Below are 19,649 nucleotides of genomic sequence, written 5' to 3'. Positions count from 1 at the left end.
GCCATTTGTGACAACATAGAAGGACCTCAAAAATAACATGCTAAGTGAAATAAGTCAGACAGAAAAAGTCGGAACTATGATTTCAAGCATATGTGGGATATAAAACTGAAAGCAACAAATGAACAAACAAGATAAACAAACAAAAACTCACAGACACAGACAACAATGCGGTGGTTACCAGAAGGAAGGGAGTGAGGGGGTAGTAAAAGGTAAAGGGGGTCAAATATATGGTGACAGAAGATGATGTGACTTTGGGTGGAAAATACACCATGTAATGTACAGATGATGTATCAGAACTGCACACTTAAAACCTATGTAATTTTATTAACCAATATTACCCCAAAACATTTAATGGAAAAAAAAAAGAAAGAAATAAGTGAAACAGAAAAACTCAGAGAAGTAGCAACAGTCTTAAGATCTAAGGAATCTGGAATAGGACTGAGGACTAAAACTTCGATTTCTATAGTATTTCACGTTGTCAAATTCAGAACTAGAACTTGGGTCTCTGGGTTTCCTCAATAAACTTTCTTTTTATACAAACAACAACCACACATTCACCTCCTGCCTCTGGTCTCTGTTACCTTTTGCTCACTAATCTTCAAGCCTTTCTTGAGTCTTCTGACCTTTATCACACTCTGCAGCTATACTCTCTGGTTCCCAAAGGTGTCACAATCCCAGAAGTGCCAGCTAACCTCAGTGACTATCATCTTGGCGACCATGGTAACCAGAGCTGGTGGAGCAGAGGCCCAGGAAAGGAGGTCAGAGGATGGAAAAACAAGAGCTCTGTTTTCTTCTGTCCACTGAACGTCCAACACTGGACTCTACAGTCAGGGTAGAGCTGGAAAGGAACTAACTGAGCCCTCTAAGGCCCTGGCAGCCACACACGGCACATGCTTAGGCCACAGGAGTTCTGCCCTGAGATGTTGTCCACTACCTTTTCTATTTCAATCACTGCCTCTGATCCTACTTCCTTCACCAGTCTCTTCACGGGGTCTCTCCTCTCTCCTGGTCTTTGCCACTGTGGCCTGGGGCTTGGCTCCCACAACATAAAGCTTTCAGATTACCCTGAGACCTCAAAAAAGGGGGTCAAGTCCTGCATCCGGCAGGAAGGAGACCCTGGACTTTGAGGGGACTTTCAGTTGACACTAACTTCCCTGGCAGGAAGCAGCCACTTCAGGGCACCCAGGACACATGTCCTACACCCTCTCCAATGCCCCCTTTTCTCAAACAACTAAACGCACATATCCCAAGGATACCAAGTGACCCCACTTCTGTGCTCGCCTGTCCTCGGCTCACTGGCCTCCCCACGAAACAGCGCTACTCCCACCATCTCAGGGGTCTTGCCCAACAGCAGCAAGCCTTTCCCAGTGCTTCCTGGAGGGGGAGGCACCATCGTCCCACTGCCCTTTTCCACGACCGATCAAGCTGCCTGGTAGCTGGAGATCGGACCTACATCCACACTGGACGCCCAGGTGGCTGAGGGCAGGAGCCGCGTTTTCCTCTCAGCCGAGGCTCTGAAAGGTTAACTGAATTGTTCAAGGTCAGTTTAGAGGTTCACTCCCCTCATCTGTAACAGAGAGATGATCAGATTTGATTATGTCCCTGTGAAAATTTAATGAGAAGATGTTTATGGTAGAACATCTAGAACAAGATAGCTATTCAGAGTACAGAGCCACCAGTCATGAAACATATTCCACTGATGTTATTCTCTGAGTCGGATTCTATCTGCTAATGAATTAACAAAGAAACAAAGATTCAACTAGATAAATATCATAATTCACCCAAAAGACAGAAAGTGAGAGAGAGGCAAGAAATGAAGAAGGGAGAGGAACTGAGTCCATCTAGCCTCCCTTCAGGCGGGAGCGGGATGGGTCAGAATGATACTGGTATAGATTATTCTACCAGGAGAGCCAAGAATAGGGGACTACAAATGGGCTTTAAAAAAAAAAAATTTTTTTTTCATTATTGATTCTTAGAGGAAGGGAGAGGGAGAGAGACAGAAACATCGATGAGAGAGAACATCGATTGGCCACCTCCTGCATGCCCCCCACTGGGGATCAGGCCCACAACCTGGGCATGTGCCCTGACCGGGAATTGAACCAGCGACCTCTTGGTACATGGGTTGATGCTCAACCACTGAGCCACACCGGCCAGACTACAAATAGGCTTCAAAAAATGCACAAAAGTGAAAAAGCATGATTCTTCACAATAGCTGAGGAAATAGAAAGAATTCCAGAGGGTGAAAGAAAAACACAGTGTGTAGTAATTTAATTAAACATTTAAATATAGCCTGAATTTCTAGCACACCCTGAAGTCCCAGTATAGTAGCTACCACTGTTATAGAAGATGTTATTGTTTTGTCAGTACACAGAGCAGAAGGTGCACAGGCGGAAGAACATTGACGTGTCTCAGCCCCAAGGAGCACTCACCGAAGCAGCGGGCTGGGGCGGTGCCGGCTGGGGCGGTGCCGGCTGGGGCGGTGCCGACTGCACGCTGCACAGGGAGGCCCGAGGCACATCCTCTCCCACGGGAGCCAGGGCCTGAGAGTCCTGTGGGAAGAAGCAGGCACGATGAAGAATTTTGAGAAATACCTGCTTAGTAACATCTGAACAATGATGAATCAACAATACACTCTGCTACATTATACACCGTGAGCATGATTTTCTTGGATACCTAATTTGTTGAATAAGTCAGTCAAGGCATGTTAAAACTCTTCCGCTACATTATTTCAACTTAGTTTTACCTTTTACCTTAGGTAGGTTACTTAACCTCTCTGAGACTCAGTTTCCACATCTGAAAAATGAGAATAATAAGAGTACCTACATCTCAAATAATAAGAGTACCTACATCTCAAGGGTTGACAGAGGGCTTTAATGAGACAAAACATGTGAAGTGTTTTGCAAAATACCTGGAAACAGTGAACTCAATACATTTTAGCAACTGTTATTGTTTATTTCTCATAATATATCAATTATATAATGCAATATAATATTTTATATAAATACTTCATTTTTATATATCTAAGAGCACACCTTGCACATTTTGTTTTATTTTATTATTTATTATTATTATTATTTTAATTCTCACCCAAGGATATTTTTCCATTTATTTTCAGATAGAGTGGGAGGGAGGGAGAGAGAGAGAAACATTGATGTGAAAGAGACACATCGACTGGTTGCCTCCCGCACAACCCTGCCTAGGGCTGGGGACAAACTGCAACTAAGGTGGCATGCCCTTGACTGGAATCGAACCCAAGACTTTTCAGTCCAAGGGCTGACGCTCTAATGGCTGAGCCAAACCGGCCAGGGTGCACCTTGCATTTATTAAATAGCTATGTACAAATGCAAAGCAGTAATACTATCCCCAGAGTTCCCACAGTGTGGCCCCTGGCCCAGCAGCCTCGGCATTTCCAGAGAACCTGTTAGAAATGCAAATTCCTGGGCCCCCACGCCAAGACACTAAATAAAAAATTCTGAGGTTCGGGCCTAGCAATCTGTTTTAACAAACCCTCAGGTGATCCTGGTGTATGCTAAAGTTTGAGGACCACTGCACTATCTTATTTTATCACAAGTTAAAATGTCAAATAAACTGTTTTTAATCCAGGCATTTATGGAAATCTATCAATATGCAAGGTGTTTAGTAGATGATTGTTAATAGGGAATGGTTTCTTCTTTCAAAGAACTTACTATTTAAAACTATGCATAAATGTAAGATGTACAGAAGGTCTAAGAGCTAATAATTTGTTTGCAACAAATGCCTTAACAGGGATATATAAAGAACACAGATGCCCTGGCCTGTGACCTGCTTAATTCGAGTCGGAAGGGCCGTCAGGTTTGGGGAGGGAAAAGCAGGAGACCGAGGCCATATTTTAGCCCAGCCTTAAAGGGATGACTAAGATTTGAGTTGATGCAGAATTGGGAGGGAAGGTTATTCCAGACAAGGAACCACATGAGAAAAGCCACGGAGACATGCAACGTCATAGTTTAGTGATGTGGGGACGCACCTTGGTAGAGAAGGAAGCTGGGGCCAGAATGTATTAGTATAAACTCGTCTTTTGTAGGAAATGGGTAGCTCCCGAGTATTGGAGCAGGGGACGATGCGACTATGGCACACTTGAGAAAAAATAATGCTGTGTACACAGAGGGTGGACTGGAAGGAGGCTGAAGACTGAGGCCATTGCTGTCCTGAGGGGAGCGGGGATGACAGCTTTAACTGGGGCAGTGACAGAGAGGCAGGAATAGAAAGGGAAGCCTGGGTGTGAACGCTTTCCTGAAGGAAAATTACAGGACTTAAATTGCAAGAAAGTCAGGGTCAACTTGGGGGAAAGAAAGCACATTCAGAAAAAAGCAAAACAAAAGCCGTGTGTAGAAAAAGACAGCATAATGGGCCTTTTTATCAACCACTTCATGCTAAAATTCTTTTGGTCTTACATTTGCAAGATGATAGAAAAACAACATAACAAGCAAAACTAGAGACTTATTTTTAGAAACATACTTTTGTTTTTTCAGTTGGCTTAGCTTGTTTTTCTTTACATTTAGCCTGGTCAAAATCTTCTGCAAGCTCGTCAATGAGTTCTGATTCACTCCGGGGCTGTAATATAAGACGCGTTGTATATTATGAAGTGACTATTTTTAACTTTGTTTAAAAAAAAAATGTTTTCCTAGAGAAGTTTTTCTGGTTAACACATATTAGGCCATAGTATGTTAGGATCTAAAACCAAAAGCATTTCCTTAATCAATGTAAGATAAATGTTGTGCAACAAATAAGGAATATTCAACACCTCAGTACCACAAAAATGTTAATGGCTTACAGTTTTAGAGAGTAATTTGGTTCAAATAAAATTGCCTGTTCTTTCCAATGAAGATGTGTATAGTTTTTTCTTTTGTGATTTTTTTTTTTTTTTTTTTTTTTTACTATTTCCTAATGACTTCCCTTCTGAATAAGTCAGAGGAAGAACAGGCCATATACTCCTTTCCTACGAATACATGGGTTTTGGCAGGACGTTCTGTTATCCCTGGTTCCTGCAGGTGAGGCAGATATTTGTTTAGGGCATGTGTATATTTTGCCTAATAATAATCTATGACAGAATTCAGAAGCTGGGCCCCAGTGTTGGGCAGCCTGGATTTAGAGTCCTGGCCTTGCTATTTTCTAGCTGTATGATCTTAGGCTATTGATATAATCCTTCTGTGTCTCAGTTTCCTCACCTGTGAAATGGGAATAATAATAGCCCCTTCCTCATTCGGTGAAGACTCAAAATGTCAGGCACATAGTAAGTGACCGATAAAAGTTGCTTAGTGTTAGCATTGCACTGGTTGAGACCAATGTAAGTAATGGCAGTGTAGAATCATTTAGAGTATTTGCTGCTGTGATTGGAATCAAACTCTAAGTGTTAACAATCAAATTTAAGTACCCTCTTGGCATTAGCTCCTAATGTTCAATGAATGTCACCTAGATATTTATAATAATCTAGTGTTAATCCATGAGGGAAATAATTAAAATCTGTGAAAAGCAGTCATGGATCTGAGCCAAGTGTTGCTCTCAGAAGTTTCCCTCTCCTTATCCTGTCTGTTACAATGATCTCAATTTATGCTTCACAGTTCTATTGTTTTATATAGAAAATATATTTCCTAACCTTGGATTTTTCTTCAGGCTCTGGCAATAGTGGTTTTCCATCTTTATCCTGTAAATGAAATTGAAAATTCACTGAAAATGAAACAGAAAATTTTGCTTTCGTGACCCATTAAGATTGTCTTAGGGATTCCAGGATATGAGAAGAGCGCTTTTCCCCCCTAATATTTGAGTGGATTTCTATTTCAGATTTATCTTTTATGAAGTATCCGAACAAAGAGTCGAGATGTAAAAATCAAGAGACCAAATATAAAATATAGTGCACATTTACTTTTCTTTAAAAGTTGCTTAAAAATGCTGTCTATTCAATAAGAAAATAGAATTTAAAATATCTTTCACAAGATAGGTTCAGCTACATTAATGAAATATATATATATATATATATATATATATATATATATATATATATATTTTTTTTTTTAAAGCCTCAATTCTCCAACCCCAGCGAAGAGGTAGATATTATTCCTAAAATACTGTTTTAGTTTTTTTTTTGGATACAAGGTTTCACAATTTAGAATATTTCTAACAGTGAAAACCTTTCCACCTATGAACATATATGAGAATGACAACTGTTTCCCATCATGTGTTTATGTGTATTACCTCACAGATAAATTCCAGCTATAATTACAGGAGTTAGTCCACCACCCTCAGCTCAAACCCAAACCAATGAAACCTTAATGTGGGTCACTGATAAACAACTGTACGTTTCTACCTACCACTTAGATCTATGGTGCTTTTGTCCAGATAGCAGTTAGAGAAAAAAACTATTCCCAAATTGTTCCTTCTGCTTCAAGGCGAAGGATCTATTTTTCAAGCATTGTTAATAGTGGAAACACTTGAATTTGTGGGAACTTTAATAATCATATGGTCACGACTTAGGAAACCACCGCTTAAAGGGTCTAATTGTAGAAGAAAGGGCTCAGGGTGTCCAGAGTTAGTATATAAACCAGAACAGATGTGTCCTTAGCACCATGGCACAGACATTCAAACCAGGACGGGAAGGCCTGAGGTGTGCACTGCCGGTGTGCACCGTGGCTAACAATGTACCATCGCTGGTTTCAATCTGTACTCCTCTGGGACCGTTTCGTCATCCTCACCGCACTTCTCTCGTTTCTCTTCTTTGGATTTTGCCTGATGAAAGCAGAGAAAAAAAAACAACAAATAAACATTTGGATAATACATGTAAAGTAAGATGGTATCACGTTATGTACGTCATGGGTGTTGTAGAGAAAACCCAACCAGATCAACGTGTCTGTGCTTTGTAAACCACAGCAAGCGAGGAGACTTGGGCTATAAAATGGGGCCACTAATAATCCTTACCTAGCTACTGACGTGTGAGGACCACTACAGAAAAGGGAATGAAATACCCTGAGACAGTGAAGCACAGTGCAAAGTGCACTGCAGTTATGTTTCGAGCCTTCCTCTTTCTCCCTCAACAAGGCAGCCGTCCACCGGGGAGAGAACCGTTCTCAGGAGGGTGACCACGGCTTGGAAACGGGGGAAGCAGCCCATCACAAATCTCTGCTGATCCAAGGACAACGGCTTTACCTCTTCTACAAGGACTCCCTTCAATAACACCAGGAGACCCCACTGGATTAAGGAACCACAAACAACCACCTCTGTTAAATATAAAAGAGTACAGTAGTTCCCTAATAGGTCTCTGGCTTCTAGGATATAACACTTGCATTTTAAACAACTGGTGAGTAACTCAAAGTTCCATGATCTGTAATAATTTGTATCTATATCAAGGCATAGATTTAAACCCCAAACCAAGGAGCTCCTGGGCACAAAGGGCGGGCAGGAGTCACTCAGCACACTGCAGCCCAACCCACTGCTCCCACCGACATCTCAGCCTGAGACTGTAGTTCTCCATAGAATGATTAGTTAATTGATTCATTATAAAATGTTGATTAAATTTTTTTTTCTTTTTGATTTTAGAGAGAGAGGGAGGGAGAGGGAGAGAGGGATAGAAACATCAATGAGAGAACATCGACTGGCTGCCTCCTGCATGCCCCCCACTGGGGATCAGGCCCACAACCTGGGCATGTGTCCTGACCGGGAATCGAACCAGCGACCTCTTGGTGCATGGGTTGATGTTCAATCACTGAGCCACACTGGCCAGACCATTTAAAAAGATTTATTAAGTACTTTAATGAGTCAGGAACTCTGCTAGGCTTTGGAATTACAGTTTTATTGTTCTATAGAATAACAACTCTCGTTAAGGGATAAGAATTTTTTTTTTTTTAATTTCCAGTTATATTCTGTGGCAGATAAGGGGGAAGCCCTATCGTGTGGTTCTCCTGAATTCATAGATGTGTGAGGTCTCTGCCTGTAAACCAGCCTTCACGAAAGACAAGGCCCCCGGTTTGATAAGACCATGCTCTCCATTCTACTCAGACCTGCCCACAGTCATGTGCACAGCCAGGTCCTTTCTATCCCTTTGACCTTTATATTCTCTAAATGCCTGCACTGTGGGTATTGGGAGTAAATGTCTACTGACTTGGAATAGCGCCAGACTAAGGGAACTACACAGAAATGGGGGAGATTACTAATGAGGTACCACTATAAACGTTATTTAATGTGATGATACCTTACAAAATGACAAGTCGGCACGGACCCCTTCTCGGAAGCACAGTGGATGCTTCCTCAGAGAGCTCTCCTGCCTCATCACATCAGACTGCCCAGGAAGTAATGAATTCACCAACTTAAAAAGTTCTTTTATTTAACTTTTTCTTATATCTACTCATCTAATTTTAGTTATTCGAAGACTCTTTTTGTCCTGGGATTTATATTTATCCCTTCCAACCCCTAATTATTGTCTCATTGAGTCACCAGAAACGTCTGTGAAAAGCCAAAGAGCAAGTGCAGTTGGCTCAGGGCCATGCACCCCTTGGCAGTGGAGCCACAGCTCAGCTGGTCTGATACCACCGTCCTGGTCCTGCCAGGACTCCCTTTCCTTAGCCGGGCTTCTATCTGGCAGCTCTAAGTTATGTGGGTCTCGCACTGAGCTTCAAGCAGTTTCCTTTCTTCCCAATACATTACTTGGTCCTGCAGGACAAGGGACGCCTCCCCTGCTCCCCTCTGTTCGCCTTCACAAAGCATGTCCTTCCACATGGCGTCTGGGGAGCCCTCCAGGAAAGTGGAAGAGAGGAACTGGCCCATTTCGGACCCGGGCGGCCCCAGACTCAGGGAGAGTTGCTGGGAGTCGGTGAGACTCACCTTCCCCAGTGACTCAAACAGGAAGTGACAGCGCAGGCAGCAGCATTGTGACAGCAGCACCCGGGGCCCCTCCCGGAGCTGATGGGTGGTGCTCCCAGGGCCCCCAGCACCCTGCCCTGCTGGGAATGTCCCCAGGGCAATGCTCTCTGTCCTTCTTCTTTTCCCCCAGAAGACTTAGCTGAAAATTCTTTAAAAATTGTAATTTAATAAAACCGGGCTCCACCAAATACAAGCTCGCTTTGGCTTAGGCTCGTTAAATCTGGTTAAGGGGATAAAAAGTGCCAGGCGTCACTCTCTGAACATGCAGCCGCTTCAGTTACAGAGTAACCGTTGCTGGATTTTATTCTAGTCTGGGGCACATTTTCCACAGCTTTCCCCACAGATATAAAGAGAAGGTTCTCCCCACCCACATACAGTCCTCTGCCTCTCTCCTTATCAATGGAGGTGCCCCAAACCCTCTGAAAATACAAATTTGCAATTTCCATATGAGCAAACCTATTTCTCACCAGGCACTGCTTCCGTGTTATCTTGTTGAGTCAGGTGCAATTTAAGCATTGGCAAAGGAGATCAGTGCTCATTTTTATATAAAAATTCTAGATGGTTTACAAGAGAAACACTCAAAGATCCTTCCTGGTTGCTAACTCCCCAGCAACAAGTATGTAAATTAACCAGAGACCCTGAAAGTAATGCCGAATGAAGAGTAGCTCATTTTAAACCTCCAATAAAATAACAGTTGTGCAAAAATTCTGAACACGCATAACACACGTAGTCAGTAACCTGCAGACGAACATGCTTTGCATCTGAACTCCGAGGGCAGTACCTCATCGACTTCCTGAATGGAGCTGAGGTCGAGCTCGGGCTCTGACTTCCGGTGGCCCAGCGAGGCGGAAAGAGCCTCCAGCGCCTGGTCGCTCATCGTGTCCTGTTAAAAGGAAAAATGCTGCCCATTAACACAGAGAGCATGTCCTCAGCCTCAACAATCCATCCGCTTCTTTGCGAAGTACAAATTTCAGATCTAAAAGATGAATCGTGTGTTGGGGAAGGACTCTGGGAAGGTCATTTTATTTGAAACCCGGCAAAAGAGAAAATCAAGAACTTACCGGTGAGTGAAATGGGCTAAGACACGTTTCTTTCTGCAGAAAGTGCTCCCAGGGGCACTGCACCTCTAACTTAAGCTAGGAGTATATCTATAATCATAATTACGCCATTGCAAATACTCATATCAAAATAAGAGCTGCAAGAAGTGAACTTTCACTGTCCTGTTTCTCTTTTTCTAAAAATGCCTCTGACCACCCTGACTTCAGCAAACATCTAGGCCCAGAAAGCAGGGAAACCTGACGTGGCCCCTGCTGCCTTCTTCTCTGAAGGCTCAAGGGCTGATCCCTGCAGGAATGCCCACTCTCAGGGGTGTGGTGCCCTTACTGCTCCTCCAGCCAGCCTGATAAAAATAAACTGTCCTCTCCAGGAGGGGAGAGGCACGGCAGCTCTGACGGAAACTGTTCCTCGCATTATCTGGACTGTTTGCACAAGGGGCATGTTTTCCCTTGCAGCCCAGAGCTGGAGGACCGCAGTGTAGGATGTGCGAGAACTAGTCAGAGTTGGCTGTTGTTAAGAGGGGTGGAAAGAAGCAGCTACAACAATATCTCTCTAGTGACTTCACGGGGCTTGAACTTCTTGAGGAAACCACGTTGAAGATTTTACGTCCCAAGAGTGTAATCTCTCTGGTGTCCTGCCCTCTGTGCATTGTAATGGTGAGATAGTGAGATAGTCTTAATGCACAACCAAGAAGATTGTGCTGAAATCTCCCATAGCATTTGTAGAAACAAAGAAGACCTTCCTGGAGACCATCAGTATCGCCCTGTCTGGTTTCACTGTCCCACACAGACCCCGGGGAGAACGGTTGTTTGCAAACAAGTAAGTACTCATACCTTCTCCTTCTCCACCTTTCTTTTTTTCTCATGCGGTGGAGCGGCACTTTTGGCTACCCTGGCTGACTGAGCTTTTAAAACTTCTCCCGTAGACGTCTGAAAAACAAAACACAAGAAATTACATTTATAGCTGAGGGAAATGTGATAACCAGAACTAAAAAGGTATTGCTGTAAAGTTGGAGAGGGTTTCTAACAAGCTCCCCTAATAACAGTAAAAGCAATACCTCTTTCTCAGTTTCCTTTCCACCAGGGGCAGGCGCACTGCAGGTGAAGTCCGATGACAAGGAGTCGATGGCATCGTCGAGCCCCATGGGTTTCTAAAGAAACAGGCACCGGGTGGGTAACAGGTGGGAATCAAGTGGAAGATCAGATTACACACCCAGCAAAGGAAGAACGGACTTTGGCAATTCCTTTACCACCAAATGAGGTATGTTCATAAAATAACACAGACGGAAGCCTGTGTTGGAAGGGGATGGGTTTTGCAATATTATTTTTCGTTCCTTCCTCTAAATGCATTACATGTTAGGATATCCCCATTCTCTTTTTATGAACATTTATTTTATCCTAAAACGTTCTTGGCTCCATTTTTCTTCCTCTCAAAAAAACAAAGCAACAACAACAAAAAAACAAAACACAACTCCATATGAAGCCAGTAAGCATTGAGACAACCGCCACGTCCACCCCGCTTCTCTGAACAGACGGAAACTTCATCCGAGTTAGAGGTTACTTCAGCTGTAATACAGCACTGACAGCCCCATCCGCCGACCAAAGACACGGACATTGTCGCTTTGGATCTTAGAAGACATTTATGTAAACTCACCGGAGAGTCTGGAAGAGGTCCTGTGATGCCTTTTTTCTGAAACAAATATCAATTTGGTAATGTTGAGAAGGCAAAATTAATCCTTACAATCAGCAAAGTGTGTTGCTCAGGATTGTGATGGGTTGAATTATGTCCTCCCCAAATCCATACTGCTGAAGTCCTAATCCTTAGTATTTGGAGACAGGGCCTTTAAAGAGGTCATTCGAGTTCACAGGAGGACATGAGGATGGGCCCTAATCCAGGATAACTGATGTTCTTATAATAAAATAGGGAAATATGGAGCAGACATACACACAGAGGGAGAACATGCAAAGAGACACAGGGAGACGACAGCTCTCTACGTGCCAAGGAGAGAGGCTGGAACAGACCTTCCCTGGAGGCCTGAGAAGGAGCCAACCCTGCCCACCCTGGATACCAGTCCTCTTGCTTCCAGAGCTGTGAGACCATCCACTTCTGCTGTTTAGGCCATCCAGTCTGTGACTCTTTGCTGTGGCCACCCCAGCTGACTCCAGCGAGACCCACAGTAATGACAGTTTCTTATGCCCCATTTTATTTTCTAGATTTAAAAAATTGTGACTATATTGTTGTGATCAAGATTATATCCCAAAAAGGAAAAAGAAAAAGTAAATGGTTATGTAACTTACAGCCAAAAGTTCCCGGTATTTTGGAGGAATTGTGCCTTCTCGTATACCCAATTCCTCTATGTAGAGAGAACTCATGGGATCCTGTAATAAAATCACACATTTAGGTATATTATATAATTAATTAGCCAAGAATGTTACATGCATATTCTGAAACCAAAGTACATTCCCTTCTTAATTTATGAAACTATTGAAATAAAACATAAATCATTAAGAGCCAATACTTTACACAATTCTGAAATTCTAAGTTTATAAGAATACTTTCCCTTATTTAAGTAGCTTAACCCATATATAATGCTAGAAAGTATTCAAATCACTATTTTAAATTTGATTCCTATATTACAATACATTTTATTTTATTTATTTATTTATTTTTTTTATCCTCACCCGAGGACATTTTTTGTACAGATAGAGTGGGAGGGAGAGAGAGGAAGAGACAGAGAGAGAGAAACATCGATGTGAAAGGGACACATCGAGTGGCTGCCACCGCACGACCAACCAGGGCTGGGGACAAACTGCAACCGAAGTACGTGCCCTTAGCGGGAACCGAACCCGGGTCTCTCTGGACCGCAGGCTGACGCTCTAACCGCTGAGCCAAACCGGCCAGGGCTGACTTTAAATGTTTTTACCGTCTGATGTTTCCAATTCATACAAACTACAGTTAATGACAATAACTTTCTATATAACCCAACACCCAGCTCTATCAGATCTATAGTTATTTCTTATGTAATTTCTACAATATTAGACAGAGTGATGTCTCCTGTTTAGTTCTTTCTAATCCCATTCCCCTTGTTAATCAGAGACAGCTACCAACGTCAACTCCAAGTTTATCATATTCACCCATTGAAAGTTGAGCATGTTTTGTCCTGGCTGGTTTGGCTCAGCGGTTAGAGCATCGGCCTGCGGTCCAGAGAGACCTGGGTTCGGTTCCCACTAAGGGCTTGTACCTCGGTTGCACTGTGTTCCCGGCCCTGGTTGGGTAGTGCGGGTGGCAACTACTCGATGTGTCCCTTTCACGTCGATGTTTCTTTCTCTCTCTCTCCCTCCCACTCTATCTGAACAAAATATCGAAAAATGTCCTCAGGTGAGGATAAAAAAAAGAAAAGAAAGTTGAGCATATTTTAAAATGGCTATTCTACATCTAGTTATCCACAAACAATATACAGCATTACTTTGCATATTTTCAAATGCTATATAAATAGTATCATATTCTAGATATAATTCTTTAATGTATTTTCATTCAAAATTATGTTTTTGTAATGGATCCATGTTGATACATGAATGACCCATTTTAATTGCTATAAAGTATCCCATTTATTATCTTGTCTCCTGTTGAACACAGTCATTTGCTCATGTTTCAGCTGTTCTTATAACTCCTTGTACAGGTGTACAAGGCCCCTGGGGAATCTGCTTAGACGTGGAACTGCTGGTGGAAGAAGACACACGTCTCCAGCACCCACGAGCTCCAGGGGGCTGTCAGACCTGTACAGTCTTGACAGTCTGAGTGTGAAGTAATACCTCTCCATGTTTTCGTATCACTTTCCTAATCACTACAGAAACTTGCATTGTTTATTAGCCCATCAACTTTTCTCCTACTTTTCCATTGGGTTGTCTTTTTCTCAGTTTTTAATATTCTTTGTAAATTCTGGCACAATTCTTTTGTTGTGACCGTTGCAAGTATTTCCTTCCAGTCTATAGCATGTCTTTTTCTTTAAAAAAGAAAAAAAGTCATATAATTTTCTTGCTTTAAAGGAATTAGGAATAGGGATAAACGGAGGATGGTAAATATCTAGAAATCAAAATAAGTTCAAGTCCATGGGACTCAAGTCTCAAGGACAGAAAAGCCTTGTGACCCAATGGGCTGTATGCCAGCAATAACCTCAGCACAGACAATTGATGTTTCCTGGATCGATGTAATAGTACAGCTACCACAGGATAAACAATTTCCATCCCCAACACTGATTTCAGTTGCTGTTGTTGACACTGACATCATCCTATCTCTCTCCAAGCAACAAAACACTAGGTATACTTTTGCTCATCGTGACCTTATTTTGCTCTCACACCCATTAAGAATGAATCATTACAGACATTACGATCACGTACCGAAACTTCAGGTCCCGTATATGGTGTGTTATTTTCTTCATTTTTTTCAGGTTCTCCTAAAGTGTCTACTAAGTCATCCAAAGCAGCATCCATGTCTGACTGGAAAGAAAAGAGAGCAGATATTTAAATGCTATTTGTTATACATACTTCATTTCTGACTTTTTTTAAAACTACAAAACACCAATCTATGCAGAAAAATACCAAACACCAGACAGAAGTCCTTCAAATATCAAAATAGTTAAAATCTGATTTCGGGGGTGGGACTGGATAAAAGAAGGTGAAGAGGTTAGCCAAAGAACACATATGCATAGCACATGGATACAGACGACAGTGCGGTGAGACTGGGGGAGGGGTGGGACCAGGTGGAGGTGGCAAAGAGTGGGGGATGGGGGCCACCTGCAATCGTGTCAACAATAAAAGAAAATGAATGAAAATGGGAGCAAGAAATATTAACATGTATTGAGAGAAAGAGGTCATCAGAGAAAAATGGCAGAAATACTCTAATACGAACTAAAAAAAAAATGACAAGATAATGACCTATTTGAGACTATACAATGACTTATATGTAATTTAAAGAAATATTTAGCAATGTAAGGCTTAAAGAAAAATGTCCACACCTCTTTACAGGAAAGTGAAATGGTAAAAAGTATTTGGTTGGTAAGTCCTACACAAATATTTTTAAAGCTGGCTCTAGTTTTAATGCTATGTAAAATAAGAAATTCTAATGAGTCAGGTAGTTTATTTTAGAAGATAACTGTGCTGTATGTATGACTTATTCAAGTTCAATGGAGAAGAGACTGAAGTGGTCTCATGCTATGAACTGAATCTGAACTGAAACTTCCTATTTTCTACCCTCCCTGTTATTACTGTCCTCTATTAACAAACAGAAGAATACTATCTATAAGTAACTACTACCTCAAAAAAATCTGGGCTCAGTTCAACCTTATTAGGTTAGAAAGATAAAAAGCCATATTCAGGTAAGAACTGCATTTTTCTTAAGTCTAAAGGAATTAAGTACATGAACAAATGTATGGTTCATTAAAGCTTCCAGACCATTAAAAAAACTAAACAAACAAACAAACAAAAACAAAAAAGAACAAAGTACAAAGAATTACAACCATGTTGCTATATGCAATAGGAGAGATGCTTGGTATTATTGCTGATCACTAGTTTTCCAGAGTTATATATACAAAGAACCCCAATAAGATTTCTCCATAGCACCCCTTCCAAATAAAATCGAGGTAAAAAATGGATTGCCCTGTGTTCTTTCATCCACTGGTGGAGGTTTTTGTTCACCTGCTTGCCCAAAGATGTTCACCAACAGAAATTACTGGAAAGGGATATGAAACTTACAAGCAGTGACAGTTTACTCTGTCAGTATGGGCTCAGAACAGTATAGTGAGTGGAAGAATACCACCATCCTATTTCTGAGGTTAAGAATGGCTCACTGTGAAAACCTGAATTTAAAGGGGAAAACAACAATGTGTGGAAAGGCCCTTCACTATTTAACTCAAATGAAAAGTGATTGCTTGTTTGTTTATTTTTGGCAACTACCATATTCACACTACAATGTTAGGAACTCCCTGTTAATGTACTAGAATTTGGGACCTACTAGCTTTAGACTGATTCAACTGGGAATTTCAGAATGAAGAAGTACCCGCCAGTCTTTAGTGGTACCTGTGGTGAAAGAAGGTACACTTGCAGGAGAGAAACTGGAACGTAAATTTCACGGGTGTAATGAGTTTTCAGAACAGGTGGCTATACTATAAAATGTTATAAACATATGTAGGAAAATCACACTTTCCATCCAGTTACATTAACTTAAAACAATTCATTAAAAAGTTCCTTTAAGTTCCCCCCACCTCAGCCTATTTGCCCTCAAGAAATCAGATCACGAGAGAGACTACGTATAAATACCTTAGCAGAAACACACTGCTATCCCCTTACCTTTCCAGATGGTTTACCCACATTGGACCCAACTGGTACCGCCGATGTTAATGATTTATTTTCTTTTTTCTGGTGGGTGTTTAAAAAGAAATAAAAATGCCTTCACACATTTGTAAAATTCAATAATGTTACATATATTAATATGAATTCAATATAATATTAATAGCATTGATGACCTACTGAATCTGCTCGGTGCCAGACACTATGTTGTACCCTAGTGTTATACCCTTTTTCAGAACGGCATGAATAATGTTAATAAATGGTGATGTGGAAAGCAAGGCTCAGAGAGGTTCAGTAACTTTTGCCAGGTTACCCAGTAAAAACACAGAACCACGATTTAAATCGAGAACTGCCCATCTTCTTCTCCACTACTCTTGGCTGCCTCCCCCAGGACCCACAGCCCATCTTTGCAAGTCTCATACGTTCTTTCTGTAAGTGTCCACTTCTAGCTCTTGCTATTTCAGTCTTTGCCCCTACACAGTGAGACCTCCACACCCCTTGTTTTGGCATTTCGTCACCTACTCTTTCCTCTATTTCCCTAAAGTGAATTCCCTTCCTGCCATTGCTTCAGTTGCTCTGTCAATGACTGCCAATAACTTTCCAATCTGGGATGTCATGCCTTTACCCAGACCCTGGCGAGGACCCCTCCCGACTCTCACCCCCTACAGCCGCCATGGCTGAGGTCTATCCCGGTTCCACTCGGGCGTTTGTGCCCTCTGTTCTCTGCCACCTCTCGCATCTCTTCTGCGTGGCCCCCAACTGCACACATTCTACACCCTTCTGCCTTGTGCTGGTGATCTTGTCCAAAATCATCCTCTAGGGCCAGGGGTCAACACTTTCCGGCACAGGCAGCAACTAAATGAGCGAAGTTGCCAGAAGTAAGATAATAGGGAACCATGTCTCATTTGCAGGTCCCCGAAGTCTGGGCAGCAGAGCGTGGAGGTGGAGAGCAGACTCCGATGGCCTGGGTTTGCACCCCGACAAGCACTAGGTGCATGAACTTCAGGCAGGTCACCTCCCACACCCCCGTGTCCTCCTGTGTGGGACAGGAGAGTGACCGCACCTACCTCAGGGGTTGTGAGGATTCGATAAATGAATCTATGAGTGTGAAAGCCAGTGTTGGGCACATAACTGAGCCCTCTGTAAGTACTTAATACTTAAGTAAGTGTTAAATAAATGACTGTGCGATTGTTATGTTAAAAATACTGTGGGGGCCTGGCCTGGTGGCTCAGTTGGTTGGCACGTCCCCGCTACACCAGAAGAGATGTGGGTGCCAATTGGAGGCCATGGATCCCATATCAATGTTTCTCTCTCTAAAGTCAATAAACATATTCTCAGGTGAGGATTAAAAAAATACTGTGGGGGCCAACCCCAATGCTCTCTCCCCATTTTTGCCACTCCAAAACAATATTCTAATTGCCTTCCTACATGTCTTTCTTGGGACACCTCAAACACTTCAATGTAGCCTGTCCGAAATCAGATACCACTTTTCCTCAACCATTTCCTCTTGTGACCTCTGTCCACCTGCCAGCGGTCACCAGGGACGGGCTCACAGTTCACGGAGGCAGCTGCTGTCACGGGTGCTGGCCTTGCGCTGGCACAAGCCTTCGCCTTGGGGTGACCAACCTGGTTCATTCAGACACAAGCCCAGGTTACCCGAGGTTTCACTTTACCTTTGCCCAATCGTTTCCTAAAACCTGAAGGATTTACCTCTGCAATGCCTCCTCCATTGCTCCCCAAGCCTTGTTCTATCTCAGCTCTAATTTACACGCAATCAGGACAGCCCTGACCAGCCTCCCACCTTCCTGTCTGTAATCCATTCCGTCCCCCCATGTGGTCACTGTCACACTGCTCCTGCAGCTTGGTTTCATCGCCCCACTGCATCTGTCCTCTCATCTGCAGTGTTTATCCTCTACCTGTTGAATCACCAACTCACCCCAGCAGTCACCACAGCAACGCCTCAACCCGTCCTTCTGGTCTTACAGACCCACTGCTCACCACCTGTGCTTCACCCAACACTGGAATGCATTCTGTGCCCAGAACACATCTTATACTTTGCCACGTCCAGGCCTCCACAAGCCTGCAATCCAAGCTATCCTTCCACGCCTCACTCAAACCAGATCAAAGTCCTTGGGGATTCCTGCAACCAGACAGAATGCCTCCCGTCCTCACCAAACAGCTCCCTGTCTTAGTCTGCCTTGAGCTGCAGCTGAGGTATGTGTCTTCCTCCCACCTCTAGGAGGCCACCTGCAGCTCGGGTGTCCGGGAGAGTCAGACACCGTGCTTTAAGCATGGTAGGTACTAAAATACATACATACATACATACATACATAATAAAGTGAAGAACAAATCAATCCCACTTTGTGGCAGACAATTAGAAGCAAAGTTAAGTGATTTGCCACAATTTCCAGCTCAAGTCAGCACAAAGCAGAATTCCATATAAGCCTCTCCTAATTTTATTGTTTAGCTTTCTGATAACCCTAATTTGTATCTAACATAAAATCTCAAATTTTGATTACATTTTAAAATCTATTCTAACAGGTCTAATCCTGTCTTAAATCTATCTGATTTTCAAACCATTTCATCAACACAAGAGAGTCACGTGTACCCCTGGGGTGGTGTGGGGGTGGGGTCTCAAGTGGTTTGCTGCAAGAAAATATTCTTTAAAGTTGGGCCTTTTCATCTAAAAGATTATGTAAAGTCCACCATTACTCCATAAGATATCTGCATTAGTTTGAACAAAAACAATGTGCAATGCAGTGAAGCAGGGTGGGGGTGGGGAAGGAGAGGAGGTCAATGGGGGAAAATGGAGGGATATCTCTAATACTGTCAACAGTACAGATCCATTAAAAAACAAAACAATGTGCATTTTCTCCCGAAATCTGAGAAAACTTTCCTTACCATCTAGCCTGCAGAAGGGTACTTTCCTGTTTTGAGAAGCAGGAAAATAGATAAATACATACTACTTCTTTCTACTTTCATTCCCATCTTCTCATTATTGCTTCAGTTACTCACTGTGCCTGCCAGAGACATAAGTACCGGCATTTCTAAGGGAGATGTGTCTCCCACTGATGACTCACTCTGCATTGTTTAGATAGAAATGAAACTACTTCTCATCTTACACTTCCAGGCTAGAACCTTAATTGGCTCATCAGAGGATCTAAGGAAGACTTGCCCATAATTGGCCAAAAGGGCACGTATACTCTCTTCTGAGGGGGTTCATTATTCTCCTTTAAAAACCTCCCATATCAATTTAAGTAGGTGTCATGACTATTCACGGTTTATTGGTAGCAAACTTGTTGACAGCTTAGAGTCAAGCTTCCTCAAATGCTCATGGCAATTTTATTTGCTTTGTTTCAAACT

The 19,649-nt window shown here is 42.5% G+C and overlaps 1 protein-coding gene across 4 annotated transcripts in view; it reads right to left on the bottom strand.

Annotated features, from left to right (window-relative positions):
* CAST (calpastatin) overlaps positions 1 to 19,649 on the bottom strand; it is a 118,177-nt gene that overhangs the window by 27,942 nt on the left and 70,586 nt on the right. For all 4 annotated transcript variants that reach the window (XM_036279854.1, XM_036279853.1, XM_036279855.1 and 1 more), the window contains 11 exons: positions 16,287 to 16,355; positions 14,340 to 14,438; positions 12,240 to 12,320; positions 11,596 to 11,631; positions 11,000 to 11,092; positions 10,776 to 10,871; positions 9,668 to 9,769; positions 6,676 to 6,759; positions 5,633 to 5,680; positions 4,495 to 4,590; positions 2,430 to 2,549 (listed from right to left, as the gene is read on the bottom strand). In XM_036279854.1, the coding sequence (XP_036135747.1) occupies positions 2,430 to 2,549; positions 4,495 to 4,590; positions 5,633 to 5,680; positions 6,676 to 6,759; positions 9,668 to 9,769; positions 10,776 to 10,871; positions 11,000 to 11,092; positions 11,596 to 11,631; positions 12,240 to 12,320; positions 14,340 to 14,438; positions 16,287 to 16,355 (924 nt within the window). The remainder of the gene's footprint in view (positions 1 to 2,429; positions 2,550 to 4,494; positions 4,591 to 5,632; positions 5,681 to 6,675; positions 6,760 to 9,667; positions 9,770 to 10,775; positions 10,872 to 10,999; positions 11,093 to 11,595; positions 11,632 to 12,239; positions 12,321 to 14,339; positions 14,439 to 16,286; positions 16,356 to 19,649) is intronic.

This window comes from Molossus molossus, unplaced genomic scaffold, assembly GCF_014108415.1.
Source record: "Molossus molossus isolate mMolMol1 unplaced genomic scaffold, mMolMol1.p scaffold_m16_p_3, whole genome shotgun sequence".
Classification (NCBI taxonomy): Eukaryota; Metazoa; Chordata; class Mammalia; order Chiroptera; family Molossidae; genus Molossus; species Molossus molossus.
This window is presented reverse-complemented; position numbering and strand designations above follow the sequence as displayed.